This window comes from Emydura macquarii, unplaced genomic scaffold, assembly GCF_026122565.2.
Source record: "Emydura macquarii macquarii isolate MOO-44397 ecotype Brisbane River unplaced genomic scaffold, CSIRO-AGI_Emac_v2 contig_587, whole genome shotgun sequence".
NCBI classification, from domain to species: Eukaryota; Metazoa; Chordata; order Testudines; family Chelidae; genus Emydura; species Emydura macquarii.
The window spans coordinates 14,283,888-14,296,492 of NW_027130724.1; the positions used below are offsets into that span (position 1 = coordinate 14,283,888).

Here is a 12,605-nt window from a genome sequence, read left to right on the forward strand (position 1 = left end):
TTTAAAGAAACTTCACTTCTACGTTAGACATCCAACTGTGTAGCTGTAGCTGATGCTGTCTCATGAACTGCGTATCCTGAGTATGCATGACATTAAACTGCAGAAACTGTGTTATAACATACAAAACATTCCTCGCTTACTTTTGGCAACAACATCGGCATGTATCTAAAGGATCCTAATAAATAATAATACTTAGCACTTATGTAGCACATTATATCTTCAAAGTGCTTTACAAACTCTAACCTGATTTGGGTATTAGCACAGCTTTTCCCGATTGTACACCCCATTGAGAATCCCTCTGGAAAACACAGCATATTTTTTCCAGATCATGTGTTTTACCTTTAGGGGATTTACATACTGCTAATGTCACCCATCGTGGCAGGACAGGATCTGAGAAGCCTTTGTGTGGTACTATGTGAGCTATGGCAATGGAGGTGGTGTGTTCTGAGTTAGTGAGTTCACACAAACCAGTTGTTTCAAAACAAAGCTCTTGCCTTGTCAGGAATTTTCAGATATTGTAAAGCTCCCAAACTTATTAGTCCTGAATGAGTTTACAGTCTCTTCCCTCTTCAGCTGAATGACAGTTAAATCTGTACAGCTGCTTCCATGAGGGTAGTCTCACATCACTATTTTATCCTCATGAAACATACACTCTCTAACACATGCCCCACAATATTCTCCATCTTTTTTATTCAATTCCATATGCAGATTCCTGGACAAAGTCACGTCTCTGATTGATTAAATCTAGGCTTTATGTTCACAGCATATTTCCTCCCACCATAGCGCATAGAAGAAAGTGCAGCCAGGACACTAGTCCAACCACCGTTGCCATTTCAGAGCCAAGCACAATGTACAAGGCAAAATCCATTTCTGTGGACCCAGTCATGCAGCTTTTCTGCACCTAAAACAATTGTAAAACACTTTAAAATATCACAGTTGTTTCCAGTACAAATTTGGCCTTTCTTTCTTTAAATTAGACCATGAACTAGGCAACCTTTTTTTTCCTGCCCCCTTAGGTTGTCATTTAAGTGAAATTTCATTGTACATTTTTAAAATTTGGACAGTATTAACTGCCAGTGTCCTAAATTTACAGTCATTCATCAGGCAAACTTTCCATTAAAGGGACAGGGCCTCAGATAATAACAGTCAGGTCAAATTTGGTGCCTACATTGCATGGCAGAGTGCCTCAAACGCACTATGCACATGTTCTACTAGGGAATGAAACTTTAACTCACAAACATCGGTCAGAAAAAGGTTGAAACTTGGTTTTTTTACTGGTTCATATTTTTCATTGCATACTAAATGGGTTTCACGACACAGACCCAAGAGAACTTTTTTTTACTACCCCACAGATGTTTGTTTCCTTTAGGACTGAAGCGTGGATTTAATAAAATAGTTCCAAATTCTGCCTTCAAAGGTCACGCACAGCTCCCATTGATTTTGAGGGAAACCATGTGCACTCATCTTCTAAGAGCAGAATTTAATTGAATAACATCAGCTCACAAACAAATAATTCTGCTCTCCCTGCATGTGTGCATTTTCCATCAATGTCCACCACAGGAGAGCAGAATACCAGTACTGAGCGCCACCACACAGATCTAAGAGCAAGAGTTTGCCTAAGAATCATACAAATGAATGGGCCATACTAAGACCTATGTAAGAGGATGCAGTTTCATTGATATCAACAGAGTTGCATCTGCTTATACTCAGTTTGAATTTGGCCCAGGGTTATTAAAAAGCAGTACTTGTGTGGGCAAAGCTGTAATTAGGATGAAGAGTGATGTACGAGTACTACTGTATAAAAAAAAAGTAGAGAGTACTTTGGAAAACAAACTTTTTTTGTTATTTTATTTACAGAATGTAATTAACACACACAGTAAACAATTTATCTGCATTTGAAAGAATCCAGACAGTTTATTTAATTCAGATGTATTTGCAAGCTGCTATCCTTGAGTTATGTATCAGAGATTATAGTACCATTCTTTCCCTCTTCTTTGGATCAGATCCATTCCTATCACTTGGATTTAAATAAGTTGCAGATCTTGTTATCCTATTATTAATAGTAAATATTTATGTTATGGTAGCACCCAAAGACCCCCATTGTTCCAGAAACTGTACAGATGTTGCAAAGAGACAATTCCTGCCCTAGAAGGCTTATGACCTCCCAGGTGTATATGACAGTTCACTTAGCACACAATAGTGCTTATAAATGTCAGAAAGCATGTCTGAATAATTCACCTTTTCACTGCAGTTAGCCTGTTGTTATCATGGGCCTTCCCTGGGCTTTATGCTCTTCTCTCTCATTTACAACATTATCTTTTCATATTAATTAAAAGTCAGCTTTCTACAAAATGTAATTGAAGTAGTCAGTCACGCCTACCAAAATCAAACAAAATAAAGTCCAAATGGCTATATTAATTTTAATACAAATCAGTTCCTGAGGCTGTAATCAAATTAAACTCAGGATCAAACTAACCAGTGGATGAATTAAGTGGAAGACACTGTGTAGGGATTATTTTTATAAAAGGATTTGACAAACCAAGTACAGAAAGTTTTAAATTGTGTAACAGACAGCTAAATTATTTATAATTTCTTATGGTCTAATCCTGGTTTAGGTTAAGATCTACACGATTCTTTAGATCCATTGAAGTCACTGGTAAAATTCCCAGACACTTTAATGAAGCTAGGGTTTAGCCTAAGTTTATTATACAAACTGGTTAGTTCTTCATTATTTTACTATTTTTGTCATTGTAACTTTTAATTTCTTGTATTTTTTAGTTTGAATGTGAAATTATCTGGATATAAATCTTAAATTGACCAAATTCTTTGTAGTTGTTCCATACAGTTCATTTGACATATCTTGCCACCAGTTTTTTACCCAATTCTTTTTATATTCACATATTAGTCAATTTCAAGATAGACCCTTCTGAATTTTCCTCATTGAATTATAATACTTAATACCAAGATAACGCAGGTCTTATGTTCTTCAGAAATATGTATGATTTTGTATGAATGGAAAAACTGACTATTTACATACCGTATATAATAAAAGGTAGCATATGTTCCCAGGACACGAGGTTTATCTGTAGGGGGACAACTTGCTTTACAGCCTTTAGTCTGAGAAAAATACTGTTTTGATAATAAAAGAAAATTGAAAACATTATCCAGTGTTTTTCTCATGGAACTAACAAGTCACTGGTTTATTTCTCTTATTAAGAGTATCATGTAACAATCTGAAACTTTGTAGATAATTTACAGTCATGAGAATAATTCTCATGAATCCCTTCATACAAGAGATGTTAAGACAGCCAGTTAGTGCTAATATTTTTAAGTTAAATCCTGTTTTATAAGGTTACACATTTTCTGAATTCTTTCTTGCCAGAAAAAAATAAGGTCAGTCTACAAACATGATGTATAACTCAGATTAAATGTCTACAGCACTATATCTACAGCTATTGGCCTCACCATGGAGTTAGAATTCCAATCACTATTCCACTCTGATATAGTAATCAGTTCCCTCTATATTTAGTGGCAAAAGTGATTTCTATGGGTAAGAATTCCCAATTCATTTTTACACTGAAAATCTATAGTGAACTCTATAGTGTTGATCAGAGAGAGGAATTTTGCTCATATTATTTAGCTCAAAGGTCAAGCTAAAGGTAAAAGCAAACACTTCCATGGAGTATTTGCCAAAATCAAACATTGCCATGGAGCAAAAATGATTCTTCTTCACAAAAGGCAGAATTCTCCACTCAGTTCAGCAACATAGATCTTGATTCTAATACTCTTCTCTCCCTACATACTGGGAATATCCATTGACAACAATGTAAATACTCCATACAGCCAGGGATAATAGACTATCAGACTGGATATCCACTCTGTAAGTTTTAGGTGAGAAATTTGCCATATGGAGACAATATGGAAGCAGCAAATGAATTTGGACACAGCATGAGAAGACGTGGGACTGTTCCCAAGCCAACTGAAGTCAATGGGAGCCTTTCCATTGTCCCAGGGTACACTGGAATAGGCTCACCAAATTCACCAACATACAAATACAACATGTGGACATTTCAGAACTTTCTATTCTTGGTCCTTCTTTTAAATCAATCATTTTAGTTGACGTCTCACTGGGAAATAAAGTTGAATTGTTTCAGCTGTTTAGGTCTGTAGCAGTTGTGTGAACTGGGTTTGTTTCCCCTACCAGCACATCCAAACCACAAAAAAGTCACTTTGGAAGGGCATGAGTAGTGTAGCCTGATGCAGGGGCCTGGCCTTGAATCCTAGCCAATAGGTGCACTTAACTCTAATACTACAGGTATTTTGCTCCTGGAAACCAAAGGAAGTTTTGCATACTGCAGGGCTACGGAACTGAGCTCTGATTACATTGTGATTCAGAGAGACAGACATCCTTTCAGTGACATTTGTTCACTCTTATAAAGCAAGTAAGAGATTTTGAACATCTTTGTTTTGTACATTAGTTTCATCCATCCCAATGTGAACATGGGATTATTCTCATACAATTAGTTACATACCACGTGCTAGTGCAATGAAACCAAAAGAGTATTATTGCCTTTGCAGGTGATTCCTTGGTTCCAAACTCTAGTACATGTAGTATTCGTTATGATCCCACTGCTGAACCTCAGTTTGCAGGGTCCAGTACCTTTAAAAAAGGAGCACATATTAAAAGCATTTGGATCAAAGATGCTTGCTACTTCCATCTCCCTGCACTGCCAGTGACTAATTCCTAGAGAAATAAATGCTGGGGCCATCTCTGGCAGGCTTTGTGCCCATCCTCCTACACAGAGCAGCACAAGCATCTTCTGCTGAGAAGACTGTGCGCAACCACAAGATTATGATGTAATTTAAACACTCTGTGTTCAGACAGCACAACAGTTCAAAAAGATGAACTCTCCAGAGGGATCCTTTCAGGATGTTCTCTGGCATGTAAGGAAGATGGTCCAGTGGTTAGGGCACTAGTATAGGATTCAGGAAACCTAGATTCAATTCCCCTCTCTGCCAGACTCCCTATGTGCCTGTGGGCAAGCCACTTAAGTCTCTCTGAGCCTCAGGTCCCCATCTGTAAAATGGGGATAATAGCCCTTCTCTACCTCACAGGGGTGTTGAAAGGCTCTCAGATACTGTGGTAATGGGGGACATTAAATAGATGTAAACAGTGATGTGTGAGAGATAAATGTATAAGTGAAGTGAACATTTAAAAATGGGATTTAGAAGTTAATCTGCAGTTTGCCCATATCAGAGCATTCATAACACTCCATTTTCAAAGGGCCAAAGCCTCTTTCCTGCATGCAGCTTAAGGACAGGGGCTGTGTGGAAGGGCAAATGTACTAGGATCTAGCAGAGGCAAGCAGTTACATTGCCACTTCTACGGCAAACTTGGGGCTTCAGGAGCTCCAGCAGCTGTTGCACCCATACACACAAGGGAATTTGGCTGGTAGATCAGTTTGCTCAAGGTCTGATTCACCACTGTGGTACTCCTGTTCTACTCTATTCTAACTCCACTGAAATCAAGAGAGAGAGATCAGTAGTAAATCAAGTCCATAGAGCTCAGGCTGAAATTCCATCCTCAGTTTATTCTACCATGCATAGGTATTGCACCTAGTATGACATATAGTTCAGAGAGAAAACCACCTCTTGTGCAAAACTTGGGTTCATTGGTTTGGGTTAAGACCACTGCAACTTCAGCTCTGAATTTTCTGGCAGTGAAGGTTTGAGAGGGACATCAAACTTGTTTTCATTTTCAGCCTGACTGAACCTGAGTCCAAGTTGCTGGAGGTGACAAGCCTTAATTGAAGCCCAGAGTCTTACCCCACATGGCAGTACTTAGTCCACACATTTATTAGCTTTTGTGTTACTGATGCAGCAACAGGGCAGAGCTTTGCAGATATCACGCCTGGTATCATTTGATTACAGAAAACACGGCCAGTCTCTAATCCAACAGACACTTATCCCATAGAGCATCTTGTGACCCGAAAGGGATCATCTGGAAAGGAATCAAAATTCTGTTTACCAAAAACATTTATATTAGCTGTGAAAGCTAAACTCCGTGAAGAGTTAATTGGAGAGCTTCTCTACAGTCTCTCTGCCAGTGTGCAAAACACTCAGACACAACTCCACCCATCACAATGCTTTGCTGCATAGTTAGGGCTGTTTAGTGTTCAAAATGTAGTGCCAGTTATTTGTAAGGTCTCAAAAATCGGGATACTTTAGAGCGCAGCAGTCGAATAAAGGATCTTGGGAACATCTCTCTAGACTCTTGTGCTGTGTACTTGAAGTAGTTCTGTGGATGTGCCAAGACATCAAACAATGCCTTTATCAGCTTCTTATCCTGAAAAGGGTAAGGCAGATTTTTTACTATCAATGAACAGACTAGTTACAATAAGAGTCACTGACACTTAATTATCAATGATTCCATAGCAGATTGTTTTGATAGAGACAAGGAGCCAGGATTTCATCCCTGGTCTTTATTTCAATACTAGAAGATCCAAGCATGTAAAGAAAGTGGACTTTTGGAGTTGGAGAGAAATGTGCTTTTTAGGTGAAATCCAGTCCACTTGCCTGAGTATCTGGGCACTGTACAAGGTGGAGTGTGATGTGTGTCAGAGAAGTGAAATTTGTCTCTCCAATACACAGCTAGTAACTGCAGCGCCCTCACTCCCTCTTTCTAGGCTGCTGTGCTGTGAGCTGAAATAGCAGCCGCTGTCCCTCTGCCCCAATTGTGCAGGACATTGGATCGAAGCAGATGTGATCCCATGTTTCCTCCCCTAGCTTGCTCCCATTGCAGCTTTCCAAGCTGGTTTATGTGAGGCCAGCATGGAGATCCTGTTCCTGGAGCTTAGGAGATGGACAGGCTCCGTGTGCAGCTACTCCACTCACAGATCCCTACATTGGGGGCTTCTTTGTGCTGAGGTCTGTGAAGGGTACGGCAGGGGCATGCACTGATTTAGCATATCCCTGCAGTGGCTTGTACCTCTAGAGCTAGCATAGAGATCCTGGAAGGAATCAAAGTTGCCTATGCAGACAGTCCCAGAGAAGGCCTCAGTGGGGTGAATCCCATGAAGGGAGGTAGCTTCATTAGCACAAGAAAGTGTATTGTACAATTCTGTATTAATCTCTCCATTACTTCTCACACCAAAGACTTAATAGAGGAAATTTACCTTAAGTATCTCTTGATGATTTTCAGAGGCATAGAGTCTACCATCCCGAACTATGTCTTCTATTAGCTCCTGGTAATCTTCTGTTAGGGATACATGATATAATCATTTGCCTGTTGGGCTCAGTTACATAATCAATGAGGGCCAAATTCTTCCCTTGATACATGAGTGTCTTCCCCTGCCCATGGGATGCAACAGAAGGGATGGTGGGTGTGTAGGTAGACATGTAACACCAGACATCTGGCTCTCAAATATCAATCTTTAGGTATTCCAAATGATCTTCTACATACACTGTACTATTTATTATGAGGACACAAAATGTGCTGAACTGAGCTGTTCATCATTTATCTTTCAAAGGCAAGAGAAATCATCAGCAGTCTGGGATAGCTCTACGTATTGGAACCATGTGGCATGCTTCTAACTTACTATGTTGCTAAAGAAATCCATACAAAATCCATCTTTAAATATTCTTAATCTTTTTCTGGTTTATCCATATAATAATCTAAAACTTTCTTAAAGGACAATTAATATTGATCCAGGGCAAAACCCTCCCAGCCAATAAAAGGAAGGAAGGAAACTCGAAGCTAAGGGTGAGGTCTTCCTAACCAAAGAGTTATCCACTGTCGAGACACTGCAGCTCAACACAGAGAAGGGCTTTCTTCTCCCAGTGGATACATTGATACTTTGCTCATTACACCTCATTCATATTGTCTGATGAAGCCTTACCTCCAACCTCACCAACAGTGGCATAGGTGCTGGGGAGATATTTGGGGTGAAACTCTGGCACAATTGAAGTCAATGTGTGTTTTTGCCACTGACATCAATGGAGCCAGAATCTCACCCTTGGGGTCCAGGTTAGGGGCTGAGCCCTGGAAAGTTTTTTTATTTGTTTGTTTTATTTTGTTTTATGTTGTTTTGTTTTTAAGATAACTGCACTCAAAAACAGAACAATGTAAAACTTTAGAGCCTACAAATTGAAGCATGAAGAGGCATACAAATGTTTAGCATTTCTGGCATGTAAGTATATTGCAATGCCAACTACAACAGTGCCATGCGCATGCCTGTTCTCACTTTCAGGTGACATTGTAAATAAGAAGCGGGCAGCATTATCTCCCATAAATATAACAAACTTGTTTGTCTTAGCAATTGGCTGAACAAGAAGTAGGACTGAGTGGACTTGTAGGCTCTAAAGTTTTACATTGTTTTGTTTTTGAGAGCAGTTATTTAAAAAAATAACTCTATGTTTGTAAGTTGCACTTTCATGATAAAGAGATTGCAGTACAGCACTAGTATGAGGTGAACTGAAAAATACCATTTCTTATATTTATCTTTTTTACAGTGCAAATATTTGTCATAAAAATAATAATATAAAGTGAGCACTGTACACTTTGTATTCTGTGGTGTAATTGAAATCAATATATTTGAAAATGCAGGAAAACATCCAAAAATATTTATAATAAATTTAAATTGATATTCAATTATTGTTCAACAGTGCGATTAAAACTGCCATTAATCGTGACTTTTTTTAATCTAGTTAATTTGTTTTGTGTTAATCGCTTGCATTCACTGCGATTAATTCACAGCTCTAGTAATAACCTATTGTAAAAAACATCTTTTCCTTGCATATTTGTCTTTCTTTTACATTATTTACCCTATTATGAAATTACAAAAAAAAAGGAGGGCTCTAAAACTCCTCCCAAAATGTTAATTTGCAGTTTGTGATACAACATGGCAACAGCAAACCTAGGCTTTTGTATACACTGACATTTTTGCAGCTCCATCAGTGCTAGCTTAGCATGGATGGAAGCACTAGCATACACCAGCCAGAAATGTTTTAGCCACCATGTCATCTAGACTGGCTCTGAGCAGGGTTTGACAACACAGTGATTAAAAATGCCAATGGCCAGTCTACACTAACATTCTCATAGCCCCCAGATTAGACCAGCAGTAGACATAGACATAGACTAAGTGTCACTGCCCCAAACTGGAAGGGTTTTTTGAGAGGTCTACCATTTTTATACTGTGCTCCACCTGTACATCTGGAATTGAAATTTTCATGCTCCTGCTGTAATATTCTACATTACTTATCAACTGTTAATAGCCACTTACCATCATATGTTACATAAGGCACCTGGAACCCTTTGGCACTATTCCCTTCATTCGACTTGAACTTGATCCACAGTTTTTTAGACCTAGACGTGAAAGCTATAGGGCGTTCGTAGGTTTGGCAGGTTTCATATGTGGTCACAGAATTGGAGGAAGCTTCCAAAGAAAACGTACAATTGGCAGCTATCAGACAACTCTTCATGTTACTTAGTGATTTAAAAGCATATTAACCTAGTGTGACAAAAATGCTCTTATGGTATGAGAATAACCAGAATACAAGTTAAATAAATGCAGTTTCACCCCTCATTGTGCAACCGTTAGCTGTTTTTGCTGTTGGTCTGAACTGGTTTGGGCAATATCCAGAGCCAAATTCTGCTCTCAGTTACAGGAGGCCAACTTCCATCCTGGCCTCTGGGAGGTGCAATCTCTCAGACAATGTGTCATCCGGCAGTGAGGCAGGCTGACCTAAATCAGGAGACAGCTCAGCCCGGTGCCTAAGGGTATGTCTACACAGCAAAAAGTCGTGCATGGACTAACCTACCTGAGCTAGTTTGAATCCAGCTAGCACAGGTAACAGTAGCGATAGAGACTGAGCAGCATGGATAGTACAAACTCAGCACAGACCCTGGGTATGTGTTCTGGTCACTTGCCCTCTCAGAAGCCCACACGCTGCAGTCTCATTTCTATTGTTACCTGCGCTGGCTGGATTCAAGTGAGCTCAGGTAGGCCAGATTCTGGGCATCCACATATGCTGAGTGTAGGCACCGGGGAACCAAAGCCACAGGAACTGGGGAGTTGTTTGTGGACAGAGTGCTCACGTCTGATCTCCACCATTCCTTAACAGGATCACATCAATTCTCAGTTCAAGCTTCTTTACCCCCAGGTGCTGTGCAGCCTGAGAGGTGTTACTACAGCCGTACAGTAGTCCTATGATTGGTTTGTGCGGGGTGGCATCAGGAGAGTGACTAGTCAGTGCAGGTTCTGTTTTTGATTTACCAAGTGACCTGCAATTGGTAAGAAGGCCTCTGCCACCTTGATCACTAGTGAAGCAAATGGGAGGCTTCCTCACATCCTAACCATAGAACTTGGCCCCATAATTATTTTCATAAAACATTTTTTTTTATTTTTAAAAGCATATTGCTTGTGAAACATGCCAGCACCAGAAACAGAAATTACGTCTCCACAGAACATGTAGAACCATACACTCATAGAAATGTAGGGGTGGAAGTGACCTTGAGAGGTCATCAGGTCCAGCCCCCTGCACTGAGGCAGGACAAGGCAAACCTAGACCATCCCTGGCAGGTGTCTGTCGAATCTGTTCTTAAAAATCTCCCATCATAGGGATTCCACAATCTCCTTTGGAAGCCTGTGCCAGAGCTTAGCTACCCTGATGGTGGGAAAGTTTTTCCTAATATCTAATCTAAATCTCCCTTGCTTCAGATAGAGCCCATTAGTTCTTGTCCTACCTCCAGCGGACACGGAGAACAATTTATCACCGTCTCCTTTAAAACAGCCCATCAGATATTGCTAAACTGTTATCAGGTTCCCCACGGTCTTCTTTTCTCAAGACTAAATATGTCCAGTTTTTTAACCTTTCCTCATAGGTCAGGTTTTCTAAATCTTTTATCATTTGTGTTGCTCTCCTCTGGACTCTCTCCATTTTATCCACATCTTTCCTAAAGTGTAGCACCCAGAATTGGACACCATATTCCAGCGGAGGCCTCACCAGCGCAAAGTTAAGCAGTACAATTATCTCCCCTGTCTTACATATGATACTCCTGTTGATACATCCCAGAATGATATTAGTCTTTTTCCCAACTGCATCACATTGATTAACCATATTCAATTTCTAATCCACTATAAACCCCAGATCCTTTTCAGAAGGACTACCACAACCTAGCCAGTTATTTCCCATTTGTAGTTGTGCATTTAATTTTTCCTTCCTAAGTGTAGTGCTTTGCACTTGTCTTTATTGAATTTCATCTTGTTGATTGGTACAGGTTGGAATGGGCCTCAATCCAGAGGGTATCAGTATTTGATCCTGTCCAACCTGGGCAGGGCTCACCTACAGATAAATGCACCCATAACTCTTTACCATTCATCGACCCTTAAACATGCTGTATGAAGGTTTCTCACAAAGATCAATGGCACACTTCAGCTTCAGGCCCTTGATTCACCTGGATCCAACTTCACATGACAATACTGTTGGAAAGGATTTCCAAATTCATTGTCAAATGAAACCTATTGCTCCTCCTCTTTAGAACGAGCCTTTAGGTAACTGGGTTTTATTTTATGCAAGAGGCGCGGAATAAGCAGGATAATTCTGTACTTCACACTGAGGTCCACTGGAAAGACAAACATAGTATGGTTTGGCAGATATTTTAGACTTACAACTTTTTCGCATCACTAGATAGTCTCCACATTCATCTTCTATTGGCAGAAATATTTCTGGAACCACAATCAGAATGCGGCGCTTAGGAGGTGGATTTATATTCCAAGTACATTCAATGTTTGCAGGGTAATTCCCAGGATAGTTTGGGGATTCAATGTATCCAGTGAAATCTCCAAGTTCACCTCCACAGTGTCTATCTGAAAAAGAAACATATCACCTAGGGCTGGAGCAGGAGGAGCGGGATCTCTATTGAACATAAGAACATTCTAAGACTAGGAACCCAACCAGATCTCTTGCGTTACATGGCAAAGCCAAGATCTACCAGCAGTACCCAACCATGGTCTTACCAGCACTATCCAACACTCCCATGGTTGATCTTTCTCATGTGCTGACTGGCAAAACTCAATTACTGTTAGCACAATAATACGCTATGCCTCATTTACAGAGCTGGGTGCCTCAAGAGCAACAGACATATGCATCTTCCTGTTTGTATATGAAACAGATGCACCCCTTTGTCAGCTGCACATCAAACTGGTCCCTGCTTTTGCCTTTATTTCTTTAAATAGTTTGATCAAGGCTGAAAAGTAAAATCAGGAGCAGAACTAACTATTCACACAGAAGCATATGGTGACTGTGAGGCTACAGACACTTGCAATGGAGATGTAAAACACTACCACGTCAGAGTTCTCCACTCACTCCATTGGGGGTAGCATTTTTATACCCGGCTTTGCACAGGGGTAACTAACTACCCAGAGTGTTAGGTACTGGAAATTCAAATCTACTGTGCCCAACTCAGGCACAAGGTTTGCAACAGTAAGGACGGAGTAGCTTCTGCCACATCTACTCAGAGGGTTCAGTGTGCACGCCCGCTATACCAGTCCTGCTCCACTGGCTGGTGTAGAGGGGATGCAAGGCCATGACCTTGAGTCCCCTCC

At 40.2% G+C, this 12,605-nt stretch overlaps 1 protein-coding gene across 1 annotated transcript in view; it reads right to left on the reverse strand.

The window, feature by feature from the left end:
- Positions 1–5,404: 5,404 nt before the first annotated feature.
- Positions 5,405–12,605, reverse strand: part of SCUBE2 (signal peptide, CUB domain and EGF like domain containing 2) — a 63,996-nt gene continuing 56,795 nt past the window's right edge. Inside the window, exons 20-23 of the mRNA XM_067540757.1 lie at positions 11,670–11,867; positions 9,282–9,434; positions 7,176–7,255; positions 5,405–6,346 (exon numbers count right to left, since the gene is read on the reverse strand). Of these exons, the coding sequence (XP_067396858.1) occupies positions 6,194–6,346; positions 7,176–7,255; positions 9,282–9,434; positions 11,670–11,867 (584 nt within the window). The 3' untranslated portion in view covers positions 5,405–6,193. The remainder of the gene's footprint in view (positions 6,347–7,175; positions 7,256–9,281; positions 9,435–11,669; positions 11,868–12,605) is intronic.